We start from the raw sequence: 17,805 nt of genomic DNA, 5'->3' as shown, positions 1-17,805 counted from the left end.
CAATTTAAATGAGACAGAACACACAGGGCAGCCGCTTGTTAAGCAGTCTTCCCGCCTGCTGCTTATTCCTCTACACCTGTCTGATGGAAGAACTGAAATTTGGGATGCTATGGGTATCTCCTGCTCATATCCTGGTGGCAAAAACCACCCAATGCTTCTTATGCAGAAAATAGAACAAAAATAGGTTGATGAAAACCCAGACAATGGAATTCCAATTTGTTCCTGATCCTAAGGTCTCACAATTAGAAGATAATTATTTGGTTTATAATAGTTTCTCCACAATATCCTTTCTTGCAACAACTTTTCTTTTTATTTTTTCCTATTCAGGAAGTTTTAAATGACACAATTTCCTACCCTGATGGTACATTCATGGATTGGGAGTTTAAGATCTCTGTCTTGTATGACATTGCTAAGGTAAGGGAAATGTATACACACACAGAATATGTGACAATTAAATATAAGAAAACAGATGGAATAAGTTATTCAACCTTCTGTGCACTGGTTTTTTTCATCTGTAAAATGATACTAATAGCTACGTTAGGGTTGTAAGATTTTTGGTTGTGAGGATTTTGTGAAATAATGTACAAGTAATGGTACAAGTAAAAGTTCAATATATATCAGTTATTATTATTTTTTATTATATTCTTCGTAGTCTGGGTGTGGGGCATGTAGTTTCATAGATTTTCCAGAAATTAAAATCATATAAAACTACAAGAAAGACAACTGGGCGGGGCGTGGTGGCTCATGCCTATAATCCCAGCACTTTGGGAGGCTGAGGTGGGAGGATCACCTAAGGTCAGGAGTTTGAGACCAGCCTGGCCAAAATGGCAAAACCCCATCTCTAGTAAAAATACAAAAATTAGCCAGGTGTGGTGGCGGGCACCTGTGGTTCCAGCTACTTAGGAGGCTGAGGCGGGCACCTGTGGTTCCAGCTACTCAGGAGACTGAAGCAGGAGAATTACTTGAACCTGGGAGGCAGTGGTTGCAATGAGCCGAGATTGTGCCATTGCACTCCAGCTGGGCAACAGAGGAGACTGTCAATATAGAAAAAGAAAGAAAGGGAAGGGAGGGGAATTCCCATCTCCTGGGTATTGCTTGAACCCAGGAGACCGTGGTTGCAATGAGCTGAGACCACGCCACTACACTCCGGCCTGGGTGGCAGAGTGAGACTCCATCTCAAAAAAGAAAAAAAAGAAAGAAAGACAACTGAATCCTCAACTTCATGAGAGAAAATATTAAGTATAGGCAACCATCTTGCAGGAATCAATAATAAATGTGGACATGTATATTTTCAGATGTGATAGGAAAATCAAAGCGGACACCAGTAACCAGGGCCTCATTCAAGAATGAACACAAGTTGGTTGTGAGAGGGAGCGCCTTGATACAGTCTTAACTCACCTGAAAGTTATATGGAATCAGAATCAGTTTGAAAGAAGTGTTACGAAAATTGATTTGCCACACACATTTCACTCCTGTGATCCAGGCTGAAAACCAGCTTCGGCTGAGACACCCTCTAACCACCAGAGAGAAGCACACCAGCCAAAAACAGGCTTCCTCTTTTTTATTTTTTATTATTATTTTTTTTGACATGGAGTCTCCCAGGCTGGGGTACAGTGTAATGATCTCAGCTCACTGCAACCTCCACCTCCTGTGTTCAAGCGATTATCCTGCCTCTGCCTCCCAAATAGCTGGGATTACAGGCACCTGCCACCACGTAATTTTAGTAGAGACAGGGTTTCACCATGTTGGCCAGGGTGGTCTCGAACTCCTGGCCTTAGGTAATTTGCCCACCTTGGCCTCCCAAAGTGCTGGGATTATAGGCATGAGCCACCGAGCCAGGCCAGGCTTTCCCTTTTGAAACAGAATGAATAAAACATTGTTTGAAAATAGCATGAAACCAATTTCATTTTAGGAAATAATCTAGCCTGACACCCCCACACCTTCAGAAAGGCAAGGCACTGTTATTTATATTTTTATTTTAAATTGATGTAACAGAGGACCAGAGACCTACCCAGGGTCACAGTCCAAATAAGTGGTAAGCAGAAACACAAACACACACACACACACACACACACACACACACACACACACCTCTTTGCCTCACAGTATATACAACTACTTAACCAGAGATTTTAGACAATTCTCTTTTACTCTGTCATTCAAATAGACTTTGAAACTAGATATAATATATAGGCAAATATTAGGACTTCAGTAATGTTGTTAAAATAAAAATAATGAGACTAAAGTTAAAATCTGATGGTGTGACTGCTAAAATGATTTCCAAATGTCACTTTTTTCTCTAAAATAATCAAGCAGCTGAAATGTGTCACATTTTTATTTTTCTATCATCTGAAAAATTACAGGGAATGTCATATCTGCACTCCAGTAAGACAGAAGTCCATGGTCGTCTGAAATCTACCAACTGCGTAGTGGACAGTAGAATGGTGGTGAAGATCACCGATTTTGGCTGCAATTCCATTTTACCTCCAAAAAAAGGTCTGTAATGAATGAAATGTTCATTCATTTCCCAACTGCTTTTTTTTTTTTTTTCAAACACATGTGGAATGGTCAGGAAATTGTGATCACTGATCAGAAGATAAGTACTTAAAGCCACAAGAGGCAACATCTGGTTTGTTCTCCAAAACTTCACACTTGTCAGTCAATGAGTACTTCCCGAGTTAAACAAGTGTCCTCTGTGGATTGCCTTCATCCATGTGTCCTTTGATACAACTGAGAAATCATGAATAACTTAATGGCTGGTGAGAACAGAACTAGGTGAAAAAAATATAGAAGGTTAGAGCAGGAAGAGACCTTAGACATCATCTGATTTAAACTTTTTCCTTTATAGAGGACAGCACTGAGACTCAGATTTGTCCAAGAAGGTAGAGTAGAAACCAGAAGACCCATTTCCCATTAGGGACATCATTCATTTATCTGTGGTATTAAGAAATGTTAAGAAAAAAAAACTCTAACTAGTACAATATATTTTTACTTATCTCTTTCAGGATTATGGTGAGAGTGAAAAAAGATAAAATGAATTTGTGAAGTATAAAGGGCTTTTCGTGTTGAACATTTACCCTTACCCTTTTCTTTATTATGACTCACAGTTAAACAGACTCAGATACCTAGCACTAATGTTGCCTTAAAATACTACCTAAATTCAAACACTAAATTCTACTTCTAATTCAACTTGGCAATCCTTTTGTCTTTCCTTAAAAAAAGAAAAATTGAAATTCTGTCCCTACATCCACAACATGTCAAGCATAATATAATATTGGACTCAATCCAATAATTTCTTATCGAAGATCTGTGTGCCAAGCATGGTTCATGACATAATAGTACAAATTGTCATCAGATAACCCAACATGACACAAATCAGATAAATTACAGGTCAAATCCTATCCTCTTGAACAGCACCCACTTGTAGCTACCTACCTATGGCATTGGTTACCTGAAATTTTAGCATAGATTTACTTACCTTTTCTACAGCCCTTAACCTTTATAATCAACTATGCATCACAAGCCACAAAAATTTACAAGACATAAATTTGAAAAGGTGATGTAGATTTGGACAGAAAACCAAACAAGGAAAATGCACATCATCATAAACATATTATCGCACCTAAAAATATGAATCTATAAATGTTTCATTGAAACTGGTGAATATAAATCTCAAACGTTTGTAAGGAGCTACGTGATCCTGAAAAATTTGTGAAGTATGTTAAAGAAAAATTAATTGCATGTCCCTGTTATTACTAAAGATGTGTTATAAGGATTCAAAACTGGAGTGTCTCTAGGAGCTAAATATAGCATTGCACTAATGTGAAGTGAGTGAACTAGACGTAAACACTACGGAGTGGCAGAGACACGAGTAAACTATGAGTAAATTACATTCATTACTTTTTAGAGAATACTGTGGGAACCAATGAAAACACCTCTGTGGACACTAGCTGACTTGGAGGCTGCCAGTATGTTACGCCTAGAAAATATCAGTGATAGTCTTTTTGTCTTAATGTACTGTCTTTATCTTCTTTTGGTAAACTTATGTTTAAATATATATACACATTAAATAATAAATCATAATAATTTAAATAAAATATATTTAATATACATAAATTTGTAATTAGGATTTCATAGGTTTATTTCATATGTCCCATAAACTACTAAATTCCTTAACTTCTCATATTATACTGTATTCATTCAACATATATTTACTGAGCAGTTACTACAATAAGACCCCATTCTAGGTAAACCTTGAGCGTTTTCAAGACAGTGATCCTAGCAGATTTCAATAACATATTGCCATATGACCTCACCCAAATCCTAACATATCATAGTTAGTCTAAAAGGTGTGTTTTCTCCTTTTTATCACCAGTATTAGCATAAATTTTTCAAAAGTTTGGAACCATATCAATTCACGGCCACTCATAAGCCATCACCCATATTTAGAGTGGATGGTGCAGGGAATTAGAGAGCAAAAGCAGGTTGGAGACCTATGAGCCACTCACCCCCCTCAACTTTGCAATCTCAATGTCTGCATTTACAGACCTGTGGACAGCTCCAGAGCACCTCCGCCAAGCAAACATCTCTCAGAAAGGAGACGTATACAGCTATGGAATCATCGCACAGGAGATCATCCTGCGGAAAGAAACCTTCTACACTTTGAGCTGTCGGGACCCAAATGGTACATCTGAATCCCTTCATGTTCCCCCTCTGGGAGCAAGCCAACCTGCCTTCTAGGCTTACTGAGACCCTAATCTGTTTGTGACCACATCACAATTCCTTCATCTGCAAAATTAATGATTTCTCATCTGCATTACACATTTTACAAGAGTATTAGGAAGATTAAATATTAGAGTGCACTGAAAATCGTAAGACAACATATACTGCCAGGTGTCATTATTGTTGGTACTATTGTTAAGAATCTGCCTTTACAATTCTCTTCTTTCCTTCTGATTCCAATAAGAGAATGTGCCTGCTTAACACCTAAAGTAGATTACTCTAACAGGATGACATACATATTTTAGTTCTTACTAAGAGTAGATCTATAGATTTCGGCCACATGTCCTCTCAGGGGAAAATGCATCATCCCATTCATTCAATCCTCATTTATTAAGCATTTATTATGTGCTAACTGCTAACTGTTTGGTAGGGAATAGGGTAACTACAGGATGTAGAGAGGGTGGAGTCATAGTATGGACAGAAGCCTATTGAAGGCAGTGGTGTCTGAGCTGAGTTTTACAAGGTCAGTGGCATTTTTTCCCTTTTTTCTTTTCTTTCTTTCTTTCTTTTTTTTTTTTTTTTTTTTTTTTTTTTTGAGACAGTGTCTTTCTCTGTTGCCCAGGCTGGAGTAAGTACAGTGGCATGATCTTGGCTCACTGCAACCTCTGCCTTCCAGGCTCAAGCAATCCTCCTGGCTCAGCCTTCCAAGTAGCTGGGATGACAGGTGCATAACACCACGCCTGGCTAATTTTGTATTTTATGTAGAGACAAAGTTTCATTATGTTGCCCAGACTGAACTCCTGAGCTCAAGTAATCCCCCAAACTTAGCCTGCCAAAGTGCTGGGATTACAGGTATAAACCACTGTGCCCCACCAAGTAGCCTATCCTTAAGGTAACCTTCTGGTTATAAGTGGGATGAGACCCTTTCACTGGGTGCCTCATTGAATTAACACCTGTATATTAAGTGCTGGTCTAGGCTCTGCAGCACTCTCACTGAACTAAGAGCCATCCAGGGGAGTGAACCAACTGGATTTCTGCTAAAATTCCTTCCATTTTTTCATGCTGTATTCTTCTTTGTAATTTAAATTCTTCTCACCCAATCAGAGAAGATTTTCAGAGTGGAAAATTCCAACGGAATGAAACCCTTCCGCCCAGATTTATTCTTGGAAACAGCAGAGGAAAAAGAGCTAGAAGTGAGTATATCTTCCCGTTTTCGTTTCCTTGGCCTGCTATATAAATTACCATAAATGTAATGGATTAAAACAACAAAAATTTATTCACTTACAGTTCTGGAGGCTAGAAGTCTGAAATCACATGCTCAGCAAGGGTACACTTCCTCCAGAAGAGCCAACAGGCTAATCCATTCCTTACTTCTTCCAGAAGTTTCTGATGGCTATTGACATTTCCTGTCTTGTGGTCACACAATTCAATCTCTGCCTCTTGGTCACAGCTTCTCTTCTGTCTGTTCTCTCTCTAGCTTCTTTCTATTAGGATACATGTGATTGCATTTGGGTCCACCCAGATATTACAGAATAATCACTGCATCTCAAGAATTTTAACTTAATTATATCTGCAAAGGCTCTTTTTCCAAATAAGGTAGCATTCACAGGTTCCAAGGATTAGGACGCAGCATGTCTTTGGGAGCCAGCCTCAGCCTACTACATTGCCCATGCCCTTCCTCCACTCCCCAGCTCAGGAATGAGGTAGTTTCTAAAGCACACATCTCATTCTATTTATTTTTTTATTTATTTTTTTTTTTTGAGACAGTCTTGCTCTGTTGCCCAAGCTGGAGTGCAGTGGCACCATCTTAGCTCACGGCAATCCCTGCCTCCCAAGTTCAAGCAATTCACCTGCTTCAGCCTCCTGAGTAGCTGAGACTACAGGTGTGTGCCACCACATCCAGCTAATTTTTGTATTTTTAGTAGAGATGGGGTTTTGCCATGTTGGTCAGGCTGTTCTCAATCTCCTGACCTCAAGCAATCCCACCTGCCTCAGCCTCCCAAAGTGCTGGCATTACAGGTGTGAGCCACCATGCCCGGCCTCATTCTCTGTTTTTTAATTGATATATAATATTTGCACATATTTGTGGGGTGCATGTGTTATTTTGTCATATGCACAGAAAGTGTAATGATCAAGTCATGTATTTAGGGGATCCATCACCTTAAGTATTTATAATTTCTATGTGTTGGGAACATTTCAAGTCCTCTCTTCTAGCTGCTTTGAAATATACACACTTTTTGTTGTTAACCATAGTCATCCTACTCCCTTATCAATCATTATACCTTATTCCATTTTAGTAATAGTCATTCGAACTGGGGTAAGATGGTATCTCATTGTGATTTTGATTTGCATTTCCTGATGATTAGTGATGTTGAGCATTTCTTTATATTCCTGTTAGTCATTGGTAAATCTTCTTTTGAGAAATGTTTATTCATGAGTTTTGCCCACTTTTTTTTTTTTTTTTTTTTTGAGACGGGGTCTTTCTCTTTTCGCCCCAGCTGGAGTGCAGTGGCGCAATATCAGCCCACTGCAACCTCCGACTCCTGGGTTCAAGCGATTCTCCTGCCTCAGCTTCCTGAATAGCTGGGACTACAGGCGCATGCCACCATGCCCAGCTAATTTTTGTATTTTTAGTAGAGATGGAGTTTCATTATGTTGGCCAGGATAGTCTCAATTTCTTGACCTCATGATCCACCTGCCTTGGCCTCCCGAAGTGCTGGGATTACAGGTGTGAGCCACCATGCCCAGCCGAGTTTTGCCCACATTTTAGTGGGATTTTTTTAAACTGCTGAGGTGTTTGAGTTCCTTGTATATTCTGGAATATCATCCTTGTCAGATGAGAGTTTGCAAATACCTTCTCCCATTTAACAGACTGTCTCTTCACTCTTCTCTCTGTTGATTGTTTCTTTTGGTGCACAGAAGCCTTTTGGTCTAATATGATCCCATTTGTCTATTTTTGGTTTTGTAGCTTGTGCTTTTAAGGTCTTAGCCATAAAGTATTTGCCTAAACCAATGTCCTAAAGTCTTTTCTCTATGTTTTCTTCTAATAGTTTCACAATTTTAGGTCCTATGTTTAAGTCTTAAATCTATCTTGAGTTGATTTTTGTATATGGGGAGAGATGGGGTATCCTTCCCCCAGTGTATGTTCTTGGAGCCACTGCTGAAAATCAGTTGGCTGTAAGTGTGTGGATTTATTTCCGGATTCGCTATTCTGTTCCAGTGGTTTATGTGTCTGTTTCTATGCCAGTGACAGGTTGTTTTGGTTACTGTAACTTTATAGTACATTTTGAAGTCAGCTATGCCTCCAGCTTTGTTCTTTTTGCCTGGGATTACTTTGGCTATTTGGGCTATTTTTTGGTTCCATTTGAATTTTATTATTGCTTTTTCAATTTCTGTGAGAAAATGACAGTGGTATTTCCATAGGATTACAATGAATCTATAGATTGCTTTGGGCAGTATAATCATTTTAATGATATTAACTCTTCCAATCCAGGAGCATGGGATATCTTTCCATTTGTTTTTGTCCTCTTCAGTTTCATCAGTGTTTGTAGTTTTCCTTGTAAAGTCTTTAACCTTCTTTGTTAAATTTATTCCTAGATGAGGTTTTTTTTTTTTTTGGTTTTTGGCTTTTTTTTTTTGTAACTATTGTAAATGGGATTGTATTCTTGATTTCTTTCCTGCTGAGTTAATTATTGGTGGTCTATAAAAACACTACCGATTTTTGTATGTTAATTTTACATTTTTCAACTGTACTGAATTTATCATATCTAAAAGCTTTTTGGTGAAGTCTTAAGGTTTTCTAGATGTAAGGTCATATCATCTGCGAAGAGGGACAATTTGACTCCCTGTTTTCCAATTTGGGTGCCTTTTCTTTTTCTTGCCTAATTGCTCTGGCTAGTAATTTCAGTACTATGTTGAATAGGAGAGGTGTCTTTGTATTGTTCCAGTTGTTAGAGGGAAGGCTTTCAGCGTTTCCCCATTCCATGTGATGTTTGTAGGTTTGTAGTATACGGCTTTTATTATTTTGTGGGTATGTGATATACGGCTGGCCTTTATTATGTTGAGATATGTTCCTTCTAGTTTTTTGAGAGTTTTTATCATGAAGTGATGTTGAATATTATCAAATGCTTTTTCTTCATCTATTGAGATGATCATATGGCTTTTGTTCTTCATTCTATTGATGCAGTGTTTCATGTTTATTGATATGCATCTGTTAAATCATCCTTGCTTCCTGGGGATAAATCCCGATTGATCATAGTGCATTATCATTTTGATGTGGTTAGATTCCATTTGCTAGTATTTTTTTGAGGATTTTTGCATCTATGTTCATCAGGGTATTGACCTGTAGTTTTCCTTTTTTGTTGTATCCTTGTCTGGTTTTGGTGTCAGGGTAATGCTGCCCTTGTAGAATAAGGGAGAATTCCCTACACTTCAATTTTTTGGAATAGTTTGAAGATAATTAATTAGTTTAGTTCTTCTTTAATAGTTTGGCAGAATTCAGCCATAAAGTCATACAGTTCTGGACTTTTCTTTGTTGGGAGACTTTTTATTAGTGATTCAGTCTCACTACTCATTGTTGGTCTATTCTATGGCATTTTACATTTTCCTGATTCAATCTATGTAGATTGTATTTATCTAGGAATTTCTCCACTTCCTCTATATTTTTCAGATTGCTGGTATATAGTTGTTCATAATAGTCTCTGATAATCTTTTGCATTTTTGTGCAATTAGTTATGTCTTTTTCTAATTTCTGGTTTTGTTTATTTGGATCTTCTCTCATTTTTTTCTTGGTTAGTCTAGCTAATGGTTTACTGACTTTATCTTTTCATAAAAAAAACTTTTTGTTTCAATGATCCTTTGCATTATTTTTTCAATCTCTATTTTGTCTTGTTCTATTCTGATACTTATTATTTCTTTCCCTCTAATAACTTTTGGTTTGTTTTGTTCTTGCTTTTCTAATTCCTTGAGGTGCTTTGTTAGATTTGAAATTTTTCTACTTTTTTGATGCAGTCATTTATTGCTATAAACTTCTCTTTTACCAATACTTTTGCTGTATCCCATAGGGTTTGATATGTTGTGTTTTGATTTTCATTTGTTTTAAAATTTTCTTATATTTCTCCTAATTTCTTTATTGACTCAATGGTCATTCAGAAACATGTTGTTTAATTTTTATGTATTTGTGTAGTTTCCAAAGTTCCTCCTGGTACTGAGTTCTACTTTTATTCCATTGTGGTCTGAGAAGATATTTGATATAATTCTGGTTCTTTATAAATATGTTGAGACTTGTTTTGTGTCCTAATATATGGTCCATCCTGAAGAATGTTTCATGTGCTGATGACAAGAATGTTTATTCTTTAGCTATTGAATGAAGTGTTCTGTAAATGTTAGATTCATTTGTTCTAACATGCAGTTCAAATCCAATGTTTCTTTGTTAACTTTCTGTCTTTACAATCTGCTTAATGCTAAGAGTGGAGTATTGAAGTCCCCAACTATTATTGAATTGGAGTCTGCCTCTTCCTTTAGATCTAATAGTATTTGCTTTAAATGTCTGCATGCTTCAATATTGGATGCGTAGACGTTTAGAATTCTTATATCCTCTTGCTGAATTGAGTCCTTTACATTATATAATAACTTTGTCTCTTTCTACAGTTTTTTAAAGTCTGTTTTATCTAATGTAAGTATAGCTACTCTTGTTTGATTTTGTTTCCATTTGCATGGATTATCTTTTTCCATCTCTTTACTTTCAGCCTGTATGTTTCTTTACAGATAAGATGAGTTTCTTGTAGGCAGCCTATAGTTGGGTCATTTTTTTAAATCCATTCAGCCAGTTTATATCTTTTAAGTGAAAATTTAAATCCATTTACATTCAAGGTTATTATTATATAAGGGCTTATTCCTTTCATTTGATTAACTGATTTCTGATTGTTTTATACATCTTTTGTTCCTTTCTTTCCCATGCTTATCATTATGGTTTGTGGTTTTCTGTAGTGGTAACATTTGAGAACTTTCTCTTCCCTCTTTGTGTGATTGCTTTACTAGTGGATTTCATACTTTCATATGTTTTCACAGTGGTAGATGTCATCCTTTCACTTCCAGGCATAGGACTCCCTGATGCATTTCCTTTATGGTACGTCTAGTGGTGATGAATTTCCCTAGCTTTCACTTGTCTGGGACAGCCTTTATTTCTTTTTCATTTATGAAGAATAAGTTTGCTGGATATAGTATCCTTGACTGGAATTTGGTTTATCTTTCAACACTTTGACTACATCATCCCTTTTCTCCTGGCCTGTAAGATTTCTGCTGAGAAATTCGCTGTTAATCTGATGGGTGTTTCCTTATAAGTAACCAGAAACTTTTTTTCTTGCTGTTTTTAGAAATTTTCTCTTTAACTTTTGACAATTTGACCATAATGTGCCATGGAGAAGAACTTTTTGAATTATATATTTTTGGGGATCTCTGAGGTTCCTGTATCTGAATGTCTAAATCTCTTATTATTATTTTGTTAAATGGGTTTTCTATCCCGTTTGTTTTATCTTTGCCTTTTGGGACACGAAAAATTTAATTATTTAGCAACTTTATGGTGTCTGATGTATCATGTAGGCTTTTCTCATTCTTTTTTTGTTCTTTTTTCTTTATTTTTGTTGGATTGGATTATTTCAAAAGACCTGTCCTCAAGTTCTGAAATTCCTCTGCTTGATCTAATATATTGCCAAAGCTTTCCAATGTATTTTGTATTTTATTGAGTGGCTTCTTCAGTTCCAGAGTTTGTTTTATTCCTTTTTATAGTATCTTTTTCTTTGGCAAATTTCTCATTCATATCCTGAATTTTTTTTTATTTATTTGTATTATTTTTCTGTATTCTTCTGTATCTCACTGAGTTCTTTAATATTATTTTTAATTCTTTTTTGAGAATTTTATTAATTTCCTTTTCATTGGAAATTGTTGCTGCAGAACTACTGTGTTTCTTTGGAGGCGTCATAATTCCTTGCTTTTTCATACTGCTTGTGTCTTTATGTTGATATTTGTGCATCTGGTGTAACAGTTACTTCTTCCAATTTTTAAAATTTGCTTTCATAGGGGAGGACTTTTTCCCTGAAGATATATCTATAGTGTTGGTTGAGTGAGGCACTTTGGCTTTGATTCTGGGTACATGCAGAAATGTAGTCTCCACATAATTTGCTCATCTGTGAACAGTGTCAGTGGGTCTGTTATTTTCTTAGTGGGTTAGGATGTGATTACTAGTGGAGGCTGTGGGGAAGTTTGTTGAAGATTGGAATGCCAGGTGGGCCAGTCCTCAGACCCCCTTGGAGGCGCTGGTGCCAGCATAAGCTGTCTTTGGGCCCCAGGATATAAGCTGTCGTGGGGCCCAAAGACAGCTTATGCTGGTACCAATGTTAGTGGATCTAGGCAGATCAATTCTTTGGCCTCCAGGTAGCTTCCTCAGGCGCCAGCAGTAGCAGCAGTGGCCTAGGCTGGTGGGTGAATTCCCAGGTTTCTGGGTGTCAGGCATGGTGTAGGTAATGGAAGTAGCCAAGATAGGACAAGCTTCTGGTTCCCAAGCAGTCTGCACTGGTGTTGGTGGTGGCTGTGACAGGCTCGGCAGGCCAGTCTGCAGGTCCACAAGTGGTATATGCTGATGGGCACCAGCTGTGGTGGTAGCAGCAGGTTATGTGGCCCCCAGAAGGTGTGCTTAGGTGCCAACAGTGGTGGACTGGGCTAGATCTCTAGGGCCCCTGCACGATATGCGGAATCACTGGAAGAGTGGAAGTGAGCCAGGTGGACCTGTTCTCAGACCTGTCTTTAGTCTCCACCCCGTGGTGTGTACAGGCACTGGCTTCAGTAGGCAGGGGTCATTCTCAGTTTTTATAAGCTCAATGAACAAGGTGTTGGTGTGGAATACCTACTAGACTTACAAATGCCATCTAATCATTTAAAAGGAAATACGCCAACATCCAGAAAAAATCGAGAAATGTTCTTTTACTCATTTTATCCTTCCTCTGAAGGAAATGGAGCTTTTCTCTCTACATTTGCTTTTTTAATAGTCCCTCAAAAAGGCCTTGAAGCCCTGGGGAAAATTTCTAATTATTTTTTCTTTTAGCTTTTTAACTGAGCCTTAATAATCCAAGAAGATAGTAAAGTATTTTAAGATATTTATGGTGTTTAAACAAAAACATCTTTTGTTCCTTGCAGGATAAAAATAAAAACATTTTCACATTTCCATTCACAAAGACACTGCCAGATGAGTTTTATGGCCAGGCTCTGCAGGGCATGAGTGAGCCATTTTTGTCTCTCCCCTTCCCTTTCTTTTTCAATAGTAACAATATGTTGAAATACAACTTTCTGAAGTACAGCTGCTGCTAGCCCTGCCTTCTTCTCATTCCTTTCTTTCCTCCTGCTTTTCTGAATTCCAGGATTTCTTCACATAATCACCATATCCTTTCTCAAGTCCTTTTTTCTAATCTGATATCCAAATGTTTAAAACCTTTTCCACTAAAACAGCATCATCCTTAATTCATTTGTGTAGTTGGACAGTTCTGGAATTAGAAATAAGGAATAAAATTTCTTGTCAAGTAACTGATTCCAATAGAATACAGAGTTGAATCTAGATCACTCAGCAATGCCCCAAAAGCAGCCAATAGAGTCGTCCCTGTAACCATGGGGAATTGGTCCAGGAACTCCTGAGGATACCAAAATCCACAGCTGCTCAAGGATCTGATATAAAACGGCCTATTATGTGCATATAACCTATATACATTATCCTATGTACTTTATCTCTAGGTTGCTTATAATCTCTAATATGATGTAAATACTATGTAAACATCTGTGGTACTGTATTGCTTAGGGAATGACAAGAAAAAAAAGTCAGTACATGTTCAATACAGACACAACCATCCTTTTTTTTTCCCAAGTATTTTCTATCCTCATTTGGTTGAATCCACGAATGCAGAGCCCACAGAGACAAAGGGCTGATGATATTTCACTCGGTGGCACTGTATCGGCTCAGTTATTTGTTGTTTCTATTCTGCTTTAAGTCAGCAGATGAATTACCAAGGAAGGAGCGTCATCTAGTGTTGAATATGGGCAACCACAGGCTATACCGCAGCTTTAGTTCGTTCCCAGGAAATTGTTCAGGCAGTCCACGGACAGGGATTGGATCTGGTATCACTTATGATCTTGTTTTCAGCCAGAGTGAAAAACAAACTTTATTTAAAACAAGTAGTTTTCACCACACATTTGGATTTTTTTTTAAAAAAAAGCTGCAAACAGGTGGTACCAGGTAAGATGAGGTTCCCATGGGCTTCCTCCTGTCTCCCTACCTCCTCCATACCTTCCTTTTCTCCATCTCACTTCTCTACTGCAGCTGTGCATTATAATCACCTGAAAAGCTTAAAAATCTACAACTGCCCTTTGCCTATACAACGTTTGGAACAGACTTATACTCATGAATTATTCATTGTTTATCTGAAATCCAAATTTAACTTGATGTCCTTTATTTTCACTTGCTAAATCTGGGAACCCTACTAAGATCACTTCAAAATATATTAAATCAGAATGTCTTAGGGTGGGGGTGTAATAAATGGTGCAAATGTTCCCCAGGTGATACTATTGTTTGGTATAAGTTAGAACCATGCACAGTTGGGCTTGTATTCTCATTTGGAGCCATTTGTCTCATATTCACTGAGCCTTTGTTTCCTGACCAAACTGAGGGTTGGGCTGCTATTTCTCGTGACCCAATAATAAAATGCAGATGAACTGGGGAGGAAGTGAGTTTTTATTTCTATAACCAGTAACAGGGAGAAGGCCTGGAAATTATCACCAGACCAACTCAAAATCACAAAGTTTTTTTCAGAGCTTACATACCTTTTAAGCTATCTGTCTACATGTAAGTGTGCATTCATTTAAAGACATAAGTGATTAACTTCTTTTAATCTATAACTAAGGTCTGAGTCCTGAAGACCTTATTCTGGAGGCTCAGTAAGTTTACTTAATCTAAATGGGTCCAGGTGCTGGGGTGATTACCCTTATCTCGCCTCTTGCTAAATCATGGAAGTTTAGGGAGTTCCTTCAGACCTCCAATAAATTTGTCTGTGGAGGCCTGGGGAGTTTCTTCAGACCCCCAATAAAACTTGTTTAATCCTAAATAGGTCCTATTAAGAATTCCTTCATTATTTTGTCACGCTTTAAGGCCCAGGAAAGGCCTAGGAAAAAGTCTTGGTGGGCTTTTGTTACATTCCGGCCTTTGTATAACGGCACTGGTTTTCAATACTTGACTTAACCACTCAGTCAGTACTGAAACGGTTGTGATGGAGGCCTGCTACACCTTCACTATTTTTTGCCCTCTCTAACATAAACCTTGCACGCGCTTGCAAATTCACTCAGTCTCCCGTTCCCTATCAGCCCAGCCTCATCTAAATTGGTATCACATTTTTCATTAATTTTACCCAGGGGAATAACTTGATAACATAATGCAGGTGGGCATGCCTGAGACAGAAACCAGAGAGCTGGGGATCCCTTGTCTGCACTGACATAGTTGAAGATATTTTTTAACTATTTTTTTGCCTTAATCACTCCTATGAATGAGAATAAGAATTCTCTCTCGATTTGGTTTACTATCCCCTGAGCTTATTTGCCTGTTTTTTTTCTTCCAGGTGTATCTACTTGTAAAAAATTGTTGGGAGGAAGATCCAGAAAAGAGACCAGATTTCAAAAAAATTGAGACTACACTTGCCAAGATATTTGGGTATTGCTGAAATGTTTACTTTTATTCACTCATTTCAAGGATTTTTTTTTAATGAGAGTTAACATTCAGTGGCACCTAAGAATGAGAATGTCTTTTCCAGTGAAAAAAAATCCCAGGTTGCAATCAACACCTTTCTCATAACATTAAAATGATATGGAGATTATCAGACTATTTTCCCAGGGAAATAATCACTTGAAAAATTAAATACTCAAGGTCAAATTTTTCTGATTAAAAAATAAAACTTTAGCTGATTATAAATTTGACTGTTAAAAATAGAGCTTCTGGGTGCTTCTGTGGGTAATTAGGATTTTGAAGTGTAGCGTGAGTCCTGAGAATCTGTGAAGATCCTATAGAATTCTTAACATTGGCACATTCTTAGGACCTTAAAATCTTAAAATCTCCAGCTTTGGCCCTAGGTACTTAAAACATGTTATGAATCAGAGCATAATTCAAGGTGGGGAGAAAAGTACACTATTATCTAGTGAGATTAATTTCTTGATATCCCATGTTTTCAGTGAATACGCTGCAGAATGAGAAAAATAACACTGAATTAAGAGTTAGGAAATCAAATTTCTAGACTAAGATCTGATAAAAATTTGCCATGGGGCGTTGGGCAAAACACATACCCTCACTGAGTATCAATTTTCTTATTAGAAAAATTGGATTGAACAAGATGATTTTTGTGATTTTTATTGGATTAAACAAGATGATTTTTTCCAGGTCTTTCTGTACTTCTCATTAGGTTAAAGGATTCTGATTCTTAATGAGACTAAAAGTCTAGGGCTGGAGGAGATGAAGTGAAGTGAAGTTAATGGAAGTGTGGTCGTTAATAGGTAGAAGTAGGCTGTTAATTGTTGGAACAGAGCAGGAAATAATAAACAATTCTAGCCCTCTTTTTCTCCCCTTTGCTGTCCTGTTACTAAGATCAGATGAGACTTCATGTGTGACAGATGAGACTTCATGTGCTCGTGAAGAAACTGGGTCCTTGATACTCAGCCTATAAAGTGTGCTGGTTCTCAGACTTAGCTGCAGCTTGGAATCACCTGAGGAACTTTAAAAATACTGATACTGGGGTTTTACCCTAGAGAGGCTGATGTAATTGGTCTGGGGTATATGCTGCTGTAAGGATTTTAAATCTCTCCCAGGTGATTAAAATATGCAGTTAAAGGTGAGAAACTGTTTTAATTGAATCAATTCATCCTGTAGTAAGATTACTCAACTTCATCTTTTACACCTGCTCCCACATCCATGCTACCCAGCTAGACTCGGTACTGGCAGGGTCAAGTAAAAATTCCCTGGGGAACTTGTTAAACAATTCTGTTTCTTAATTCCAAGCCTAGCAATTTTCAGTCACATAGGTCTGGGGTAGGGCAGAAAAATGCACTGGATTTTTATCAAATATCTCTCCTCATCCCAGCGGATGATGTTGTAGGCCATCTTCTCTTGAGCCCAGAAGTGATTGTTACTGTTGTAATAAAGAGTGAAATGACTGTTATTTATTCAGCACATTCAATTGTGCCTTAGATGTTATGAACGTTATCTGTGATCCTCACAGTGCTAGGAGAACTTGATGTGTCTCCTCCCTGGCCTCTGCACCAAGGCTTGTCATACCTCCCACTGTCACACAAAGCTGGCATCTAAGTCTCCTTGATCTAACAAAATAATCCAGAGTTAGGCTTCTGGGGTTAGGACCCTGACTCTGTACTGGGGCGTTAATATAAAACTTGGCTTGGCTTTTCTTAGTCCTTCTCCTATACTTTCATTTATCACTTTGAGACCAGTTTTTAAAAGATTTTCCTTTATTGCAAATTGTTTATTTGGTATTTTAGAAAATACAAATAAGCAAGCAAGAAAGTAAAACATCACCTGTTTCCCAACAGGTGACCACCAGTTTTAAAAAAATTGAATTTTATGATACAAATTAAAATGTTAATGTTCCATTGTCCTGTCATATTTTAACTACATTTTTGTTACACATTTAGATTATTTTCAAATGTTCGTCTTCAAAGAATACTGTGACATTTTTTGTTGTTAACTCTAAACACATTCATGATTGTTTCCTTAGGATAATTCTCAGAAATAGTTATAAGCTGATTGGTATATGCATTCTTAAAGCTAGTGACATATATATGTGTGTGTGTGTGTATATATATATATATATATATTTTTTTTTTTTTTACCAAATTGCTCTTCAGGAGAGTTTTGTACTATATATATTTCCTCCTTCTCTTACATTGATTACCATCATTTTTTAAAATCATTTTTGTCCTAAGGTTAAGTTAGTTTTGTTGTTGTTGTTGTTGTTTTTTTAGTCAGAGTCTTGCTCTATCACCCAGGCTGAA

At 37.4% G+C, this 17,805-nt stretch overlaps 1 protein-coding gene across 2 annotated transcripts in view; it reads left to right on the top strand.

The window, feature by feature from the left end:
• Positions 1-17,805, top strand: part of GUCY2C (guanylate cyclase 2C) — an 82,682-nt gene that overhangs the window by 51,594 nt on the left and 13,283 nt on the right. For both annotated transcript variants that reach the window (XM_032253711.1, XM_032253710.1), the window contains exons 16-20: positions 328-414; positions 2,364-2,496; positions 4,547-4,684; positions 5,827-5,915; positions 15,372-15,463. In XM_032253711.1, the coding sequence (XP_032109602.1) occupies positions 328-414; positions 2,364-2,496; positions 4,547-4,684; positions 5,827-5,915; positions 15,372-15,463 (539 nt within the window). The remainder of the gene's footprint in view (positions 1-327; positions 415-2,363; positions 2,497-4,546; positions 4,685-5,826; positions 5,916-15,371; positions 15,464-17,805) is intronic.

This window comes from Sapajus apella, unplaced genomic scaffold (assembly GCF_009761245.1).
Source record: "Sapajus apella isolate SASKATOON/1434 unplaced genomic scaffold, GSC_monkey_1.0 scaffold84, whole genome shotgun sequence".
Classification (NCBI taxonomy): domain Eukaryota; kingdom Metazoa; phylum Chordata; class Mammalia; order Primates; family Cebidae; genus Sapajus; species Sapajus apella.
This window is presented reverse-complemented; position numbering and strand designations above follow the sequence as displayed.